General features: G+C 44.1%; 1 protein-coding gene across 2 annotated transcripts in view; it reads right to left on the bottom strand.

Annotated features, from left to right (window-relative positions):
- Positions 1–533: 533 nt before the first annotated feature.
- PPP1R1C (protein phosphatase 1 regulatory inhibitor subunit 1C) overlaps positions 534–21,005 on the bottom strand; it is a 39,606-nt gene continuing 19,134 nt past the window's right edge. The window contains exons 4-5 of one of the 2 annotated variants that reach the window (XM_083573456.1): positions 18,730–18,801; positions 534–1,766 (exon numbers count right to left, since the gene is read on the bottom strand). In XM_083573456.1, the coding sequence (XP_083429582.1) occupies positions 1,752–1,766; positions 18,730–18,801 (87 nt within the window). In that variant the 3' untranslated portion in view covers positions 534–1,751. The remainder of the gene's footprint in view (positions 1,767–18,729; positions 18,802–21,005) is intronic. The other variant, XM_083573455.1, reaches the window with a different exon arrangement.

Here is a 21,005-nt window from a genome sequence, read left to right as displayed (position 1 = left end):
GGATAGTCCTCTCCTCCTCAAATTTGTCTAATCCCCTTTTAAAGCCCTCTAAGATTAGTAGCTATCACTTCCATATGTGCTGCGTGAATCATCTGTCCTGAATCTTCCAGCGTTCAGCTTCATGAGGCCTGTGCTTCATCTCCTCTGTCAGAGGCAGTCTGTCTCTGAACGCCAGCTGCTGGGAAGCACAAGTAGGGAAAGTGCTGCTGTGTACAGATCCTGCTTGCATATTCCCCATAAGACATCTGCTTGGCCCATGTGAGAACAGATTGCTGGACTAGATGGGCCACTGGTCTGATCCGGCAGACAGGCTCTTCTGGTGTTCCTTTGTGGATGGTCCTGGACTGTGGCTGCTGATGCTTCATTTCCTTCAGAACGAAAAGGCTGAGAAGCTGTCCAGGAAATAGCCATTTATGGAGGACAGATGGACCAGATACTGTGTTGAGAGTCAGTGTGGTATAATGGTGAGAGAGTCAGACTAGAACTTGGGTCGGCCAGGGTTCAAATCCCCACTCAGCCATAAAGCTCACAGATTATTTGTTAATTATTTTTATTTGATTTATGCTGCATTTATGCGACGTTCTATTATGTTACTGTTATTTATTGTTTGCAAGCCGCTTTGAGATTCATCGGAATGAAAAACGGCATAGAAATACAATAACTCAAACCAAATCGCTTGGTGTGACCTTGGGCCAGTCACTGCCTCTCAGCATAACCTACCTCACAAGGTTGTTGTGGGGATTAAAGGAGGAGCAGAAAAACTATGTGCACCATGGTGAGCTTCTTGGAGAGAAGGTGTGATATAAATGCAATAAATAAATAACAAATATTTGGGCGTGGCCACTTATGGAACCCCCAAATTCAATGACAATGGAATATGTACCTCTCCATTTCCCCTAAAAAAATAATGCCAGATGTCTCAATGCCTACAAGATCAGAAAAGTGGCAACAAAAGCATCCCGTTATTAATAAGCCACAGATCAATTAAAACAGCATGAAAACAGTGAGGCAAAACACATAACCTAAAAGCGTATTCATAAAGGCCCAGTCCATAATAGTATCCTCAAACAGAAGACCACTGACATTGTTGCCAGACAGGATTCAAATGGAAGGCTGTGCCAGATTAAATCCTGTGGAGGGCCCAGGTAGTCGAAATCTCGGGTGGCCCCCTGTGAGCACACCTTAGTGGGCTAATATTGACCTAAGAAGGCTTGGTTGTAATTTTCTTTCAAGATCAAATCAATATTATTTTGATTGGGTGTCATGGGGCCCTTAAAAGGCACGGTCTGCCTATTTAGCACAGTTTTGTAGCATTCAAATTTATACTATTTACAGCTGATCTTCTAGACTGCAGCTCACATTCAGAAATTAAGCAACGGCAGCACTAAAGGACTCAACATGTTTGCAAACGACGAATTTGAAGTCATTAAAAACAAATGCAAGGGGGAAATGGCTAGAAAAGAAATGGAAGAAACCGTTATCTTCAGTTATGAACTACCACAAGGCTGATTCTGCAAATTGCTGTAAATTCCACCACGAAATCCTCCTGCTGTTGGGTACTGAGGTGAAGACTGGTTTGGGTCAGGAAGACAAGCAATAGAGTTCCACGTTAAGTACAGAAAGTTTAGCAGTTCAGTTATTGACAATTAGGGCTTTCCCACAGATGCTCGGAGCCAGTTACGGGCTCCACTCCTCATCTCTTTCATTGACTCCTTCATCCTCCTCCGGGAAGGCCGCGTCATTCTGGTTTTTTAGATGCTTAATCCCTGTAAATATAAAAGAACCACATTTAAGGCCACATGCAGTCAAATCTGAAATCTTGCCTGTTGTGCTGAAGGAAGAAATCAATCAGTGACAATGTTGCTGTTTTATTAACAACTGTTAAGGATGACAGCTTACAAAAACATGAACGGTGGGTTTTCATTACATCAGCAAAATAAGGGTCAAACGAAATATGTTGCTCACCAACCCTGCCCACCCCACACACCCTTGCCAAACCCCCATTCTTTACACCCCATGCAAACCCCCCAACACTCCTTCCATCCCATGAGGGTGAAAGCCTTTCTCCTCCTGATTCCCCTTTCCTCTGCTACTGGCAAAGGGATATATGAGATTGCAGGGAGCTGTGAAGGGATGGGGGCAGTTTGGGGTGAATTGTGGACAGTGGAGACCATGGTGATGGGGAGTGCATGAACACCTGCAGGTCTGCCTGGGCCAGCAGCCTTGGGCCTCCTGCCTGTTTGAATCCCAGGTTTCCCTGTTGTGCACACATGCAAACTGGCAGGCAGCTGGTGGCAGTGGTGACACAGAACATGTGAATGCTGCCTGGGCCACACAGCTGCCCACTCGCTTGCTCTGCCCACATGTGATGCTGGCCTGCCTGCTTTTATTGCTCCTTCCAACCATGATTTTTGTTTAGAGCTTAATTTTTTTTGGGGGGGGGGAGAGGACATTATGGGGGGAAAGCTTTTGTTGTGGGGGGAGGCTTCTGCTGGGGGAGGCAGAACCTCAGTTAACTGGCCCATCACCTCCTGGCAAATAGAAGGGGAAGAAATGGAGGCAGTGAGAGATTTTACTTTCTTGGGCTCCGTGATCATTGCAGATGGTGACAGCAGTCACAAAATTAAAAGACGCCTGCTCCTTGGGAGAAAGGCAATTGCAAACCTAGACAGCATCTTAAAAAGCAGAGACATCACCTTGCCAACAAAGGTCCGTATAGTTAAAGCCATGGTTTTCCCAGTAGTGACGTATGGAAGTGAGTTGTTTAGTCGTTTAGCCGTGTCTGACTCTTCGTGACCCCATGGACCAGAGCACGCCAGGCACTTCTGTCCTCCACTGCCTCCCGCAGTTTGATCAAACTCATGCTGGTAGCTTCAAGAACACCATAAAGAAGGCTGATCGCTGAAGAATTGATGCTTTTGAATTATGGTGCTGGAGGAGACTCTTGAGAGTCCCATGGACTGCAAGAAGATCAAACCTATCCATTCTGAAGGAAATCAGCCTTGAGTGCTCACTGGAAGGACAGATTGTGAAGCTGAGGCTCCAATACTTTGGCCACCTCATGAGAAGAGAAAACTCCCTGGAAAAGACCCTGATGTTGGGAAAGATGGAGGGCACAAGGAGAAGGAGACGACAGAGGACGAGATGGTTGGACAGTGTTCTCAAAGCTACCAGCATGAGTTTGACAAAACTGCGGGAGGCAGTGGAAGACAGAAGTGCCTGGCGTGCTCTGGTCCATGGGGTCACGAAGAGTTGGACACGACTAAACGACTAAACAACAACAACAATGCTTTTCAATACTTTTTGAGGATTTGGAGGGCAACTGCCCCCCCCCCTTGGCAATGCCCATGCTTCCACCTGTTGCTGTCATGCTGCAGTTTGCATGGCTGCCTATATCGAAAGCTACACACACAGATATGGGTTACATGATATCATTCTATTCCTACGTTGCCTCCACCCTCCCATTCATTTCCCTGCTATAATTTGAAATGGTCCTCGGGTTGCTGGCTCCGAGGGTGTTGTGTTCTGCTCACACCCTTTGTCTGCTTTCAAGTCACTCTCTTCATGCTTGGCTACACCTTTTGTGTTCAACTAAGCTTGCCTTCCTCATTACTGAGTTGAGATCTCTATGCCCAGGCTGAGCTCCCCCCTCTGAATCTCTGCTTTTGTCTGCCGGTGTTTCTCCTCTCTTGCCATCTGTCTGATAGTAAGGCTCATCTATTTCTCCTCACAATGTAGCAGTGATTTCCCTGGGTCTGTATTTCTTTTTTTACCCGACAGAAATCAGTTTGTACCCTTCAGTTCACCTGCTCCAGAGTTGCCTTGCGTCCCTTGATGTCACAATGCGAGGAAACATGCATACATATTTGACTCTTATTTTTGTCTTCCTTCTAAAGTTTGCTGTTTTCTCCTTTCTCCTTTCTCCTTTCCCTCAAAGGCTCTGATTTCACTGCAGGTAATTTAATTCAATTAATGTTGACGAAGAATGCCTGAATGCCAAGCCATTTTCAGTAAGCATGTACTAATACGCTTTGAACTGGTAATGCATTTTAGATTAAATCATCGCCTCAAAGCTTATTTGCAGATTCAGGATAAATTATCTGTGCAAATGAGGCAACTTTCTGACATTTCCACAGTCACATCATGAAAATCTCCTGTGGGGAAATGAAAACTTGACATCTGGTTTAATCCATCCAAGCACAGTAGAAGAAATTTGAAAGCAGATACGTATTCAACAAGGTTCCTCAACTTTGCAAAATACTTGTGGGGGATTCAAACATTTAACATGCATCCATGTCATGGGTCAATTTAATAAATTCAAGTTGTCCATTTAGAATAATAGAATTGCAGAGTTGGCAGGGACTTCAAAAAGACCATCTACTCCAACTCTAATGGTGCAGGAAATCCAGTTCTGCAATATCCCTGATAGGTTGCTATCCATTTAATGCACTCTAAAGAATACGTCCACCTTCTTCTAAGCTTGTATCACTAAGGAAATCTTCCTTCTGTTTAGTCAAAATCCCTCTTTTTGTCTGTGATAAGCCTTTCACCTATGTGAAGATGGCTACAGTACTGCATCTATTCTGCAGGCTAAATGTACCCAACTCCTTCAACCTTTCCTCATGAATTTAGTTTTCAAGCCCTTCACCTTCTTTACTGACCTTCTCCTGACACTGTCCATACGATACACCTCTTGTCAGATGCAGACGATCTGATCTAAAGATTTATTATTGGTTGCCAGAGTTCTAATACACATATGGAGCTACCCTGCTTATCATTCATTTCAATGGAAGAAGTGTGCGCATTGCATTGCATATGGGGGTCTACTCCCTCCCTCAAAATGAATGGGACAAGCCACACCTACAAGAGCACATAGAAAGCTCTAAGTTGTGATATATATAATGCTGAAGGTCATGGCTAAAGTTAACTCAGATTCTGCCTTATTGTAGATGTTGCATTTCCTTTTGATGATGCAGTTTCTAGCGCAGGTGTAGATAAAGGTGAATGGGTACTGGTGATGAGAGATATGTTCCTGCCCTTTTGGTCTATGAGCTGATCTTCAAAATCACAAGAATCCCACTGATCCTGGGATTGCACAACACCAACATGAACCCGGGCGATTTCATGCTCTCCACATTTCAAAAGCTTTCCACATCTAGAATCCTAGTTAATTGGTGGTGAGACTACAGCTGATGCATGAGTATGTAAACACTGTGGATGGGGCACAGCCATCCTAAGAGATTGAACTGTACTTGTGCTATATTTATACGTTATGCATATAAAGGTACCATTCAACTGGTAAATTGGAGCAAGTTTCTGATGCTGGTGCCTCATAGACAACAGATCCCAAGGCTGCTGGCTGAAAGCCAATGGGACATGCCTCTGGTTGCCCCGAGTTAGCAAAACCTGAGGCAGGGACCCTCACAGGTGTTGTTCCCTAAACTTGACTCACCAGAGGAATTGAGTGGTTTCCATGCTACTGCACCTGCCCAATAGTAAAGGAAGCGTGACAAACAGGATTCCACAGAAAAACAAGGAAGTGCTTTTTTATGCAGGCCATGGGGCTGGCCCTCACCTTTAGGCCAAGGGGTTCAAGCCTGGGGAAATGGACAGGAAGAAGAGGCTTATGAGACAGCAATTCACCTCCAGCCTTTGTTCACTTGGAGCTATCCGTGGTGCTGTAAAACCGCTGAACTGGCTTGCCCCCTCATGAGTACCTGGTGCAGATAAGGCGAGAAGAGTACCCTCCAGGGACAACCCTGATTTAGAGAAGCCGTCCCAGTTTCTGATTTGATCCCAGAATGTCCCGCTTTGCCTTATGATGTTCCTATTTTCATTGGAGAAATGTTGGAGGATATGGAGTTATCCGACCCCCGAGCCGTCTGAAGGCAATCCTGTATAGGAAAGCTTTTTTAATGTTTAATGTTTTATTGTGTTTTTATATATGTTGGAAGCCGCCCAGAGCGGCTGGGGCAACCCAATAAGATGTGCGGGATGTAATTATCACGATGGAATGGGACATCCCTGTTTTCATCGGAGAAATGTTAGAGGGTATGTGAGAACAAAGCATGAATGTACAGAGACATTACCTACATTAATGAGCAAAAGTGGGGGACTTTTTAGGGGAATCGGGTCAAGGCTATATGGTAATCAGAGCTGATTGTGGGCCAGGCTCATATATGCAAGTGTTAATTTTATCATGTACAAAAGCACTTCTGTTCTGCATACATAGGGTTGGATCCAGAGCACCACTGGTTTGAGGGAGGTGACTTTTTCCAATTCCTTCTCCCCTTGCAGCCCCCCAGGGCTAACTTGCACTCTAGCCATCTTCAGGCATTGTTTTGTAGAGTTATTTAAAGTGGGGTAGATGGGCCAAGTGCAATAGCTCCATTTCACCATTGTCAGGATGGAAGGTGCCTGAAATAGTGACAGAGAGAAAATAGAGGCAGTGTGCCTCATCCCTGCCTCCATGTTAATTAATGCTTTTTTAATGTTAATTAATGTTAATTAACGTTAATTAATGCCTGAGGGCCCCAGTCCTGCCACTCAACACTTGGCCCAGGGCGGGGCCTGACAGGCCTATAAGAACTGTTGTTGTTGCTGCTGCTGCTGGCCAGAGAGGGCTCCGTTTTCTTTTCTTTTTTGTTTAAATTGCTGTTATTTTTTACCTATGTCATTTCAAACTGTGATATTAATGCTGTGTTCTTAGTTTTAGATTTTGATTTATGTGGAAATTGTTTCCCATTTGGTTGTGTATTTTTTTGATGAGGTTTATTTATTGTTTATGACTTTTGTAATTATGTAAATTTTGTTATGCTGTAAGCTGCCTTGAGTATTTTTTTTTAACTGCGGAAAGGCGGCATACAAATAAAAAAATGATGAAATGGTGATGATAATGCCAACATGCTAAACAGAGGTATCCTGTTCCAGAGAGCTGGGGGTGGGTATCTTGTGTGGCAATGTGGGAGGTGGTGCTGGAAACACCGGAGGGGGGGGGATAATCAAGTGCAGCTTCCCTTTTCTTCCACCAGCAGGATTCCCCCACTGGATCAGATGTCTTTCCATGGACACAAGGAGCCTTTTTGTCCATGCAAGGTGATGTCTGGATCCAACCCATTGTCTAAAAACAGATGGCAAAGTTCTTGCTGTTTTGCTCTCCAGAGTGTTGAATGTGAGATGAGATGGGTGCTCATGATCTTAGTTGTTTCAGTGTTTGTAGACGGTCCTAAGTGTTTCAAAAATAAGAGTCGATAGTTGGGTGGATAGTTGTGTGTTTGTGTGTGGTGGCGCTGTGGTCTAAACCACTGAGCCTCTTGAGGTTGCTCAAAAAAGACATCCAGCTAGCACATGCTTCTGTTACCTACCATACTTAAAAACTTTAGGCCTCCTCAAACCTATTCAGGCCTTTGGTATCAATTAAGAGTATGCTATTCACAGTGGTGAAGCTGCATGCTCCAGCTCTGGGAGCAGAGAGCAGACAGGGGCGTGACGTGTGTCCCAGGGGCGTGGCATGCCACCCATGGGGGTGTGCTGCCTGCACAGTGAGGGTGTGTGGCGGGTGTCCAGGGGGCAGCCGTGATGGTACCCCCCTCCCCGATGGTGCCGGGGGCGCTGTGCTCCCCCTGCCCCCCTTTCCTCTGCCAGTGGCTATTCATTAAAGCTTATGTGAAGCCCATCTGTGAGTAACACTGTTGCTGAGAAATAATATAATATAGAAGGAGAAAGACATCTTTACTTAAAATATCAAGTGGGAGGGGGGAAAATCAAACCCTAATTTCTTGTTCTTTACAATTTGACATACAAATGTCAAAGAAGTCCATCTGTCCAGATTCATGTCCTATTTATGCTGCTTTGTTCAGATACTATTATGGGATGCACATTCCCAGCTCTGTACAGAGAGACGGACATCTCCATCTGCTTATGGGAATGTTATATCTATGCTTATGCACACAATGGAAAAAACATAGCCTGGGACATTGGCCCTGATTAATCAAATCTCCTTAGATAAAGCATTTTAAAATTTCAACCTTGCTATATTAAGGTTTGCCATGAAACAGTTTAAAGGGTCAGGCAGTGCCGGGTCAGTAAGTCAAGCAAGAGAAAGGAAAATGTTGATCTCTCAAGGGTCTATTTTTATCCATTTTCTTGATTTCTTCTTAAAATAATCATCCTTGTCTATATGTGCAACTTATTCTGGGAGGGCCAAGTTTCTGCAGCAGGCTAGGTGGGTGGTAGGTTTCTGCATTACTGCTTCAGAGCAAAACTGATCAGTGTTTATATCTGTCATTCTTCCAGATCTGCATTGCTTAGTTTAAAATATATATTTTTTATTACAAATAAAGGTAATACACATACATATTAGATGATACTGAAAGAGTCTTAAGTAGCTTTTAAAAAGACCTATGTATTTTCTTATCTATTTGTAATTGCACTTTTGAAGCAAGAGAACGGGAACCCAGAAAAAAATTTCAGCATTTGAAACTCTCGGTTGTTTAGGTTACCTGGGGAACTACGAGCTCATTTGGGTGTATCAGTTTCTTGTTATCAAAATGAGCTTAGCTGATAACTGGGTTTGTGCTTTCTCCCTCCTTCAGTGCTGATGTTGTTCACTGTTTCCTCCAAACCCAAGCAAATTAAGGTTTGCCTTAGCTACAGTTCAGAAGAGCAAGCCAGCTTCAAACCTTGGTATATGAAGCTGGTTTGTTTTAACTAGACATAGATATATTTAGCCACAGTTTAGGGTTTGGGTGTAAAGCTTAGGGTTTAGGGTTTAAGGTTTGGTTAATCAGAAACAGAAGCAAAAGCTCATGGCTGCTCTGGAGGAGTGGGAGGGAGGGAGAAGTGTGTGAGGGAAAGGTTTGACCAGGCTTGTTCCTGTAACAATAAACCCTACATCAGAAGGCAGCCTGTGCAAAACCCCTTCGACTCCATAGAGAGAAAAGCCAAGAAATAAATTAGTAGCAATGAACTAATCATTGCCCTCCAATTTTCCTACTTTCCTACTGAAAGCACAGATACGGAGTTACAACTCAGAGTCAATGAGCCACTGTTTACACTGTCACCGCTCATCAGCCATGAAAACAGTAAAAGGCTGTGTTCAAAATAGTTGGCTGCTTTCCAGTTTATTATTTCATATCACACGACTTCCATTCCCTTTTCCCTTCTCCACATTTAAAAGTTGCAAACAACAGCATTGGCTCAAGATCAGTGCAGAGAGATGTTTCCTCCACACAACTGTGCTGTCACATCACTGCCTCCCCCCACCCTCGACTGAACAAAGCATGCTTTGAATGGGAGGCTGATTTCGCTAGTGTAGAATCGCACCCTGTAGAAATCTTTTGCTGACAGCATCTCCCCAAAATGTAAGCAGCTTTTGTAGCTCCAGGCAAGCCTCACTAGCATGTAAACATTTCAGATTTGCTGATTCCTTAAGTCTCTCCCTAGTCTCCGACTAGAACTTGTCAGCCAAATCAAAAGACTTCAGATGAAGAGCAGAAGCCCCTAGAGGTCAATTCAAGGACCACAGTTTCGGTCTCCAATCATCTCAGTTTATCATCTTCTTTTGTAAAATAGCAAAATAATAAAATAAAATAATGGTTTATATACTGAAAGGAAGGTGGTGTTTCTGAAGGGAATGTTTCAGGTTCTGCAAAAGCTTTGGGTGGGCTTCTCTTAGCAAGGGAAGGGAGAGGGAGAGGGAGAGAAAACCTAGTTTATGTGTAATTAAGTTTGGCACAGTTGCGTCAGGGACTGGCTGGATGTGAAAGAATGGTGGGAGCCACCCACCCAAGAACCCACCGTGGAGGACACAGAAGATGACGACTTAGATCCCAGATCATGGTGGTGGTGGTGGGATGCTGAAGAGCAGTCTGGGGAAGGAATGAGCTGGGAGGCGCTAGAAACAGGGGATTCAAGGAATCAAGGTGGGGATCAGGAGAAGGAAGGCCTTCCAGAACAGGTTAGAGGCTGAGAGTCACAGTGGGAGTGCAGACTCAGACACAGAGGAATCAGAGGTTACTTTTTCTACCCAGCAGCAGGGAAGTCTCGGTCCTGCTGGCTCTCCTCCCCCTCTTAAACCCCGCTCGAGGAGAGTCCTGTACGTAGCTGAGCAATAGGGCAGGCAGGTCCAGAGGAGGAGGAGACCACCCCCTCAATGCAGGCTTTGTCTGCTTTGGGAGGGATCCAGAGCGAGAGGCTAGAGGGGGAAGGGCGGGGCTAGTGGTCAGTTTCAGCAATGTCTTAGCTGGTTTAAGATGAACCAGAGGACTGTGGCGATCACACAGGGTCCCCGGACGTTTCACCATCTATTGATCTCTATGCCACCACTTTATTTCTCACTGCCACCACCCAGGCCCTACCTGGGAAATTCCTGAGTCCAGTCAGGGTTAAATTGGAACATAAACTTCTGTGTATTTATTGCAGTTTAACAAGTGTGTGGTTTCATAAACGGTCTCAGTCAATTACAATCATGGGCTACCTGCTCTCACTCACTAAACCACCTCTCAGATATTTACTTGTCTTCCTAGTTCCTAACTGTTCCTGACTCAGCTTATTTCGCTACACTAACTCAACCTACCCACAGACTCTATCCCAATTCACTCCCGCTCCAACCAACCAACCACCCAACTCCCAACGAACTCTCCCTCATCCCCTACCAGAGTTGGTTTTATAGTCCCTCTGCCTCCACCCCCTGGGTTCTGATTGGGTAACCTGTTTAACTATTTCACCTCCAGCACTCTCATATGTTAACGTCACAAACACAAAGCTAATTACATTCCATGCCTCCTGTGTTTCCCTGTCCTGTGGTTCACATGTTGTCACATAAGAACGTAAGGAGCTGCCCGATAGCTCCTTCAGGCTATTTGGTCAATCTATTCCAGGACTGATTATTCTGACTGGCTGTAGCTCTCCGGAATCCACAACTATCATACTAACAATGTAATAATAATTTTATTATTTATATGCTGCCCATCTGACTGGGTTGTCCCAGTCACTCTGGATGGCTCCCACCAAAATATAAAAAACACATGGCTTGCTTCAACCTGAAGAGTGGAAGGGGATAGTTTAGTGCCTACCAGAAGATGAGTGCAACGACAAACTTCTTATGCAACTGTTGAGGTGGAAAAGAAAGAGATGAGAAAAGGGCTGAGGACTGGAAAAACGAAGGTACTAAAAAATAACTAATGTTGTGATCCTATTGACCCTGGGAGGGCATCCTAGAACCATAAAGGTAAAGGGACCCTGACCATTAGGTCCAGTCGCGGACGACTCTGGGGTTGCAGCACTCATCTCGCTTTATTGGCCGAGGGAGCCGGAGTACAGCTTCCGGGTCATGTGGCCAGCATGACTAAGCCGCTTCTGGTGAACCAGACCAGCGCACGAAAACGCCGTTTACCTTCCCGCTGGAGCGGTACCTATTTATCTACTTGCACTTTGAGGTGCTTTCGAACTGCTAGGTTGGCAGGAGCAGGGACCGAGCAATGGGAGCTCACCCCGTCACAGGGATTCGAACCGCCAACCTTCTGATTGGCAAGTCCTAGGCTCTGTGGTTTAACCCACAGTGCCACCAGATCAGGAGAGAGAACACTCCAAACTTGGTGAGGGAGATCTGATGTTGCAATACCCCTCCTTGCCACCATGGGAATGTCTAGGTTCCTGGCCCTATGGATCTTGGAGCCCCAATGTTTGTAGAGTAAAAGAGGGCGTATGCTGGTGTCTATTGGAAAAGAACCAGAAAAAAGGTTGGAGTCAAAGAATTCAATGACCCGGGAAAATCACACCCTAAATATGGTTTGCAGGTGAATGAAGAGAGTTGAATGCAGAAAACAACATTGTTTCGTAGATTTGTTTGTTCCCTTAAAAGGTACCAGGGGAATCAAATGATATAAATCAAGGCTGACAGATCTCAGAAATCACCCTGCGAGTGCAGTAAAACAACCCTCTGCCTTTCTTACCAACCTGCCAAAAATAACAGCCACCATTGTTCTCTTTTATTTCTCCCTATAAAGCGTCCTTCCCGAAGATATATTTGCAGAGCCACTTGCAATAAACAGCAATGTCAAAAAATAAATGTATACAGTCAACATAAATAAAGTGAGGATCATTCCATTCCCGTGGTGGAAACCAAATATTTATCTCAACCCATGCTTGTATATCTGCCTGGGTTTGGGTGGGAAGGGAGGCATGAAAAAAATCCCACGTACATTTATGGAAGAGGACTTATTTTAAAAACATGGGATTTGGGGTTTTGCTATGTTTGTACTCAACACAATAGGGCAACAGAGGGTGATTAAATTAATTCCCATGTGAGTCAGAGGAGGAAATGTCGTGGAAATCTCTCTCTCTCTCTATGTGTGTGTGTCCATGCGCATGGGGGACATTTCTGTCTGGACATTTCAGTGAATACTGTAACATGTAGGGAAGCCTGGACAACAAGCCAGAAGCTGCCCTGATTTATCCCACATACACGTCATAAATTGCAAAGGTGTCGAGTCCATGGCAAATCATATCTTGGGTGGGGTTTTTTTTGCATATCTTTTTTATTAAATCTTTTTAATGATGCAACAAGATAAAAAAACTAATCTGTATAAAAACAAAAGAAGAAAAACCCACACAGAGAGAAAGGGGATGATGACCCTTCTGTTGTGCTACTGTGTACCCTGTGCTTTTCTTGTGGAGACCATTTTTTAATTTTTGAGGGGTGGGGCAAAGTGTCCCTTAAGTGCAGTGGAAGCTCTTTTTAAAGTTTTTTATTGATACTTTTCAAATTTATACATTTCATGAATTTTGCAATCCCTTTAACATTTCAAAATCTGACTTCCTTCCCCCTCGTTCAGCGGTTCCCTAAATTTATTTTTTCATATCTTCTGCATATCCAAATTCATTTACCTTACTCATTTAATTATCTACTGTAAATGTATACTCTTATAAAACTGCAGGTTATTGCAACAATCCTGCTAATGTTTTTATTTGTTTACAATTTATCTGTAGATATTCGATAAACCATTTGCGTTCTTTTATAAAGAGTTTGTTATCTTGATTTCTCATTCTTCCAGTAAGTTTCGCCATTTCTGCATATTCCATAAGTTTTTGTATCCATTCTTCCTTTACTTGGGACTTTTGCTTCTTTCCATTTTGGGGCAAGTTCAGCGGAAGTTCGACTTGTGTTATCTTTAGTGTTTTTTTTAAAATGTCCACAGGCACATGTCGCTCACATTTAAAGCAGATCTGATGAAAGATCCATCAGTCAACAAGGGTTTGGATTCTTTTTGTGTTGGGGGCGGGAAGGAGAGCAGAAATCATACTTCCTGTGCAATCCCCCTGTCAATCAATGTAATATACTTGGGATATGGGCTGCAATCTTAAACCTCGCATAAGCAGAAAGCAAATTCACATATGAGCTCTCAGTTGCTGCCATGTTGCTTCCACGTGGCCACTCTGCTACTGGGCTGAGCAGCACTATAGAGCGCTGGGCTTGCAGGAGGAGTGGCAGATTAAATTAATGGACTATGCTGAAATGGCAAAACTTACTGGAGCAATAAGAAGCCAAGCGGAAAAGTACTTTATTAAATAATGGGGGGATATATGTGGAAAATCTGAAAAGTTCTTGTCCACGTATAAGTTCGTTAGCAGGATTAACTTAAAGCCAAGCAGTTAAAATTAATGTTAAAGGAAAACCAGGGAGTAATTAATAATTGGAATAATGAGGGAAATGCAGTGCTAAGAATTAAAAAATACAAGAAACCACAAAACGGGTGTGATGGGGAAGTCTAAATATATATGTTTGTTGGGAAAATATTGGATTTGTATGTTTTTAAAAAGAATAAGAAACTGAAAAATTATATATATATATATATATATATATATATATATATATATATATATATATGTGTGTGTGTGTGTGTGTGTGTGTGTGTGTGCTGGACTTGCATCTGGGGAAACCGAAAATGCCACTTCGACTCTCAAGGAAGTCAAAGCTCTCATGTCTGTCTCTTTCTCTAGTCCATTGGGCTATCGAGAGGCAGGAACTGGAAGTGCAAAAACACACCTCTCAGATCCACTAGAGGGAGCCTTGTTACTAATAACAAGTTGCTTCGAAACCAAGCAGAGAGAATCCATTTTAAGAGTACTTGAGTGCTGTCATATTGATAGCAATGAAACAGAAAGTAATCTTGAAGCCTGAGCGCCTATATTTAACAAAACATTTTATCAGCTGTGTAAGTATCCTCTCTGCTCAGAGTACATCCACACAGAGCATAGAACTGGGGCAACTGCTGAATTTCCTACACCTAATAAGCAATCGGTGAAAACGCCGCATATTGATAAAAACAGTAACTTTTCAGTTGACATTAAATAGCAGCTGATAAACCTTTCAATTACTTCAGACTTTCCCACCCACTATTTGAAACACAAAGTTTCTCGCTGGCTTTATTTTGTCAGCTTAAATCAGCAATCCAGTTCAAACCCGACAGAATGAATTCAGTCCAAAGATCTTATTTCACTCACGGAGGTGTCCCTCCGTTCAGGAAGAGAAATGATTAAATTCAACTCAGTGTATGTTATCTCCGCAATATCCCCCGAGTTAGCTTTAATCCACAGATTTGTGAATTTTTGTATCTACTGCTAGAATTACACCCGGTTCTTTATCAATTCAAGAACACACTGCCAAGGTGACCTCTGCTTCTGAAGGGAATCCTTTTGTTATCTGATGATGGCTGTAACTGACGTAAATTATTTCCTGGTCGGACAGAAGGCAACATGTTTGGGATTGTGCAAGCATCCTGCTAACCTAAGCCCATTGGTCCATCTAACTCATTATTGTCTCCACTGACTGACAGAAGCTCTTCAGAGTTTCAGACAAGAACTATTCTCAGCCCTACCTAGAGAGACCATGAATTGAACCTGGTGCCTGCAAAGCATGGGCTCAACCATAGAGTTATTTCCCTTGCTTTCTTTGAAGTAAAACCAGGGCACAATTAAGGGACAGGTAATAATTGTTCCTATTTTCTAAAGCATAATGTCACAAGGTAAAGGTAAAGGGACCCCTGACCATTAGGTCCAGTCGTGGCCGACTCTGGGGTTGCAGCGCTCATCTCGCTTTATTGGCTGAGGGAGCCGGTGTACAGCTTCCAGGTTATGTGGCCAGCACGACTAAGCCACTTCTGGCAAACCAGAGCAGTGCACGGAAACGCCATTTACCTTCCCGGCGCAGCGGTTCCTATTTATCTACTTGCACTTTGAGGTGCTTTCAAACTGCTAGGTTGGCAGGAGCAGGGACCGAGCAATGGGAGTTCACCCCATCGTGGCGATTCGAACCGCCAACCTTCTGATCGGCAAGCCCTAGGCTCTGTGGTTTAACCCACAGTGCCACCCGCGTTCCATAATGTCACAAGGATGCTCTTTAATAACTTTGAGAGACTAAGCTGCTGTGGAGGATGACAAATGAAGAGATAGATGAATGAAGCAAGATGGCATTCCTCTGCCATCTCCCTAATCTGAGCTTGTATAAGGGAGGAAAGGCTTGCAAAAATGCATATATAAGCTAAAATGCATACAGAGAGAAAAACAGAACATGACAGATTTGTGCCTCCTTTAGTTTTTAGTGAATGCTGGCTTTGCAACACTTTGTCCCTTTAGCCACTAAATGTGGCTAAAAAGCCAACGACTGCAGCCACTGACAAATCATGTTGACTCTACATGACAGTCCAATTAGAATCTCCCGCTTTAAACTTTAGTGTTGCCATAGCCAATCCAGCTCAAATATTTAAATGGATAACCCAACAAACAGGCTTAAACACTGAATAATTTCACCATGAGTAAAACCAGTATCGTCCCAGCACACTCCTCAGGGGTAAAGGAATCCCCACTAAGGAGTGGCAGCCAACAATGCTATTGCCCTACCGCCTTGACTGCTTTTCCCCCTGGGTAAATCTGGGAACCTCAGGCCCAGCAGCCAAGTGTGGCCCTCAAGGGCCTTGGGATCTCTTCCCCAGGCCAGGCCCCCTTCCCAGCCATGTTTTGCACCTTTGCTTGAGTGTTTCTGCCTGGCTGGCATGTGTCTTTGAGCTCTGTTTGTGCTTCTTGCTTGACGAGATGGAGGATAAAGAGTAACGTGTGTGGAAACTGGCCTACTGCACAAAAGGTAAGATTCACATAAATATATGTGAATCTTACATTTTGTACAGTAGGCCCATGATTGCCAATCTTCCACTGCCTTGTGGGTTATCTTCTGGAGAAGAAAAGGCTAAGGAGTACAGTGGCATAGCGTGGGTTGCCAGAGCTTGTAGCAAGGCAAGTATTGTGCCCCCTCTACAGTGGAAACCCCCCCCCAAACACACAAATGTATACCCCATGCATTCCTCCATACGGGGGGCGGGTTGGCCAGTGGAGCTGGCGTTCTGCTGTCCAAGCTATGGGTGCTTTCTGAGGTGCAGCAGTGGCTCAGCAGCTTTGAGGGCTCAGGGCTTTTGTGCCCGGGGCAACCATCCCTGTGCCCTCCCCACGCGATGCCACTGATGGAGTAAACCCTACACAAAATGGAGTGGAGTCTCTAAGACAATTGGATGGCATCTTGTACGCCTCCTTCCAGCAACTCCTGCAGCCAAGCTGGTGTCAAACCCGGGGTGCCACCTTGAATAAAACATTTGGGGGGGGCTGTGACGTTAACATATGAGAGTGCTGGAGGTGAAATAGTTAAACAGGTTACCCAATCAGAACCCAGGGGGGTGGAGTCAGAGGGACTATAAAACCAGCTCTGGGAGGGGCAAAGGGAGGAGTTAGTTGGGAGTTGGGTGGTTGGAGTGGGAGTGAATTGGATAGAGTCTGTGGGTAGGTTGAGTTAGTGTAGCGAAATAAGCTGAGTCAGGAACAGTTAGGAGCTAGGAAGACAAGTAAATATCTGAGAGGTGGTTTAGTGAATGAGAGCAGGTAGCGGAAGTTATAGGTCTGGATAGGCACCCCATGATTGTAATTGACTGAGACCGTTTATGAAACCACACACTTGTTAAACTGCAATAAATAAACAGAAGTTTATGTTCCAACTTAACCCTGACTGGACTCAGTATTTTACCAGATAGGGCCTGGGTGGTGGCAGCGAGAAATAAAGTGGTGGCACAGGGATCAATAGACGGTGAAACGTCCAGGGACCCTGTGTGATCGCCACAGGGACAAGTAAACCCTGCCCTGCATAATCAATCACTTGACATGGTGCATGGACACCATTTGAATGGCAATGCTCATCAACTTGGAGGGGCAGCCCTCTCAAATATTTTATTGGGGGGGAACGGAGACCCCTTGGCCCCTTCGAGCTGGCTCCTATGTGCCAAACGTATTGCTCTGCTTTCCTTTGGACCACATATGTGAGGCTGGTGTGTGTGTGTGTGTGTCTTGTCATCTGGGCAGCCCAGGATCTCCATACAGACTGCCCAGGCTTGCGCCCCAGGCAGGTCACCTTGGTGTTGCTAACGCAGCAGTTTGACTTCACCCCTGGATGCACACTCCATTGTCTCTCAAGACAGACAGATGCCAACAGTGTTGCCTCTGGTCCCTCCCCTGCTGGAAGAATGCCCAGAAGGGAAAGTGCTGAGAAACGTTTCTCTCCTGCCTTAGTTCATGAACAAATCTTCAGCTCCCTCTGGGGTTAATGTAGGGAAGCTTGTGCATTGCCTAAGACTACCAGATCTTCCCAGCATGCTGTTCCACATCAATCCATTCAGGTGCATTTCAAACATCTGAGACAGTGCTGGAAAGTGCATCCCTGATCGATTCCCCTTGGCCAAGCTCAGGTGATCTGGAGGTGCTTTACGGACAGCAGGTTTTATCCCTGGCTCTGCACCAACGCATCACAGTTTGCTCGTACAATTGGCCCCATGTCTGTGTTTAATGGAGGGTTATCTGATAAGTGACCAGAACACAGGGGAAATGCTCCTGTGATGAGCAAATCCAAATCAAGAAGCGTCAGGATTCCCAATCTGCGATTTTGCTTACCACACAAGTGCGTGTAGGCATCACTCGGGAGATGAGAACGACAGAGGCTATTCAAATGGGGAGAGTGTCTCCCAACATCCATTAAGCACAGAAACATAAGCCTCACAAGGATCCTGTGCCAAACGGCTCTCTCGGCTGCTGTCTGCCTTGTTCTGGAGATAGCTCTGCAATCAATAGCACTTGCATTGATTTTTCCAGTGTGCTGCATTCCAGTAAAACACACATACATAGCTGAGTAAGCCATTTCCTGCTAGAAGGGCGAGTGGATGATGCCTTGGAAAAAGTGCACAGGAAGGAAATTTGCTTTTGGGGGGAGAGGGAATTTATGCTGTCAGTCCCACACTAGCATGATATTGATGTTGTAGAAAAGCTATATTGCAATATTTAAGCAGAGAGGAAACATTGCATAGAGTCTGGAGGGTCCATTTTTTAGTGGCAGAGGATTTAGAATAGGGATTGGGTGCTGAATATGGCCCCCAGGTCTTCCTTTACGGCCCTCAGAACTCTCCTCAAGTAATCCCACCTCCTGCAGATACAAGTGAAAGAGCAGTGTGCTGACAGTCTTTCAAAGGAGTTAGAGAAGCTGCAAGGTGTGTGGATCATGGCCATGTGTCTTTTCCACTCCATGTCATTATAAAGTTATCCTGTTAATGAGAGCCCAAGCTGGGAGTTACTGTTTAGTTTTGGGGTTTTGAGAGATGTCATGAACAAAATAGACATTATTAGCATGGCAAGAAACAGTACCTGCACAGTACCTTTCATGGCAGGAGGGGTATAGACGCTCTGCTTCCTCTGTTTGGGAGAAGCATTCTGTGTCTAAGGATAGAAAAGAATGACGTTTCAACAAAACTAAGAGCAAAGCAATAAAGTCAGACAATAAACTAGAGACATTTCTTCCTATTTGCAGTTTTCTCATGGTACCCTGAATGCTTTATATTTATGGCTTAGTTACTAATATTGTTTGTTGACACCCCTTATTGATCCTGTATAGACAATTATATTAGGTCTGAGCTCTTTAATTAAAAGGGTACATTTGAAGCAAAAAGTACACACACACACACACACACACACACAGAGAGAGAGAGAGAGAGAGAGAGAGAGAGAGAGATTTTGTGGGGACTGCTCTGAAATAGGATGATAGGATGATCACCCATTCAAAGTGAGAGTGCTGTTGATCTAAGAAGCATGTTTCACTCTCGATTGACTTGGTGCTGTCATCATCACATAGTCAACTATGATAGGGTTGTGACGACATCATATTTTTTGTGTGATCTCCAGTTGGCTAGGATCATTCTTCCCAGGAAAAAGAAGACCAAGTTTAAATAAATTTTATGGGCTAGACATTTTCAAACTACAGCTGTTCCACCTGTTTCTGAATGGTTAAGGAAAATAACGGATATTACTCAAAAGGGAAAAAAAGAAGAATGAAATTATATGAAGATGAAACGTGGAGCCTAAAATATAGCTTGGGATTTTGAAGGGAAATGGATTCTTTTCAACTCTTGATTATGTACCACATTTTATAGTCCATTACTTATTTTTTATGTTGCAGATAATCATTAATTTAAAAAGCCTGACTACACTAGAAAAACATGCCATTGAATGATGTCAGTCTTGGAGCATTCTAAAAGGTCTGCAGAGTTCACCCTCCTGTACTCCAACACAGTGAAATTGTAGAAGTTAGTACTATATTTAAATCTTCACTTAAAAAGCTTTACTCCATTTCCCTAGGGGCTTAGATCTAGTACGTAAGAAGTATATTTTTAACATACCTAGTCTAATCAATGAAGATTCAGTAGCTATGTAAGTTGGCCTATAATATTTAAAGTGGTTCATAATAGTTTAAGGTAATGGATGGAAAGATGATATTTATGAATAAATTATTGGGTACATTCAGAGAGTGCTAATTATATTTATTGCATGATGGGATGTTGATGCTCTTCACTGAATGCTTTTAAATGTTTGGAGCTAAATCTGAAGGGGGAAAAATCAATAGTGTTCATTGCTATTTAAAGCAATGCTGGTTTGTCTGAAACTCCAGCGAAAATGAGAGAGATTCAGGTCATGGAGAAGGAGCACACAAAGGTGGAAAAAAATCTCATCTCTGATTATGTTGGATGTAATTTCCCTTATTTCCAAAGTTCAGATGCAAATGTAGATAGGAAGCCAAAAATGGCACCATAAGAGGGAGATATCAGAAGCCTTGAGGAAACACCAAGGTTTGTGCAAATGAAATAAATCTATTTTCCCCCCCAATCTAATAGGAGGGATGCTAAAAATAGCCCAGTGAGGACTGGGCATGCAGAGAGGCCATAACACTGACTGATGGAGGAGGGGAATGGAAAACTGTTGGAAAAACACTGCAAGGGAGCCCTCCATGCTGCAACATATGGTTGCAGTTCCCTCTTGCTTTAAGTCTGAGTTTACACATTTAATATGAAACAAGTGATACTGAGCTTAGAGGGACTCATAGTGTTAGAAAATACAATTAAGAGCACAGCTTTCCCACATATCTGATGGTTGTATTAAGAATTGGGGAATGCTTCACTCTTACATCCAAAAAGGTATGAATGTGTAATAATCCTCTGCTGACAAAGAGCCCACAGCTCCATGTTTTGCTATTCTGAGTGTGCCATGTGAATGCAAGTTCAAGGCAAGAACTCATGCAGAGATGCAGCAGGCAGCCTTCTTTGAAGATAGGCATCTGCATCAGACTCCTGCCAACCTAGCAGTTCGAAAGGACATCAAAGGGCAAGTAGATAAATAGGTACCGCTCTGGCGGGAAGGTAAACGGCGTTTCCATGCACTGCTCTGGTTCGCCAGAAGCGGCTTAGTCATGCTGGCCACATGACCCGGAAGCTGTACGTCAGCTCCCTCGCCCAATAAAGTGAGATGAGCGCCGCAACCCCAGAGTCGGTCACGACTGGACCTAATGGTCAGGGGTTCCTTTACCTATCTGCATCAGGAGTGAGTGAATGGGCCAGTCACCAGGTGAAATGAATCATTCCCGAAGGAGACTG

This window comes from Podarcis filfolensis (genome assembly GCF_964270895.1).
Source record: "Podarcis filfolensis genome assembly, chromosome: 1".
NCBI classification, from domain to species: Eukaryota; Metazoa; Chordata; class Lepidosauria; order Squamata; family Lacertidae; genus Podarcis; species Podarcis filfolensis.
Note: the sequence above shows the minus strand (reverse complement) of the source record. Positions and strands in the feature narration are given on the sequence as shown.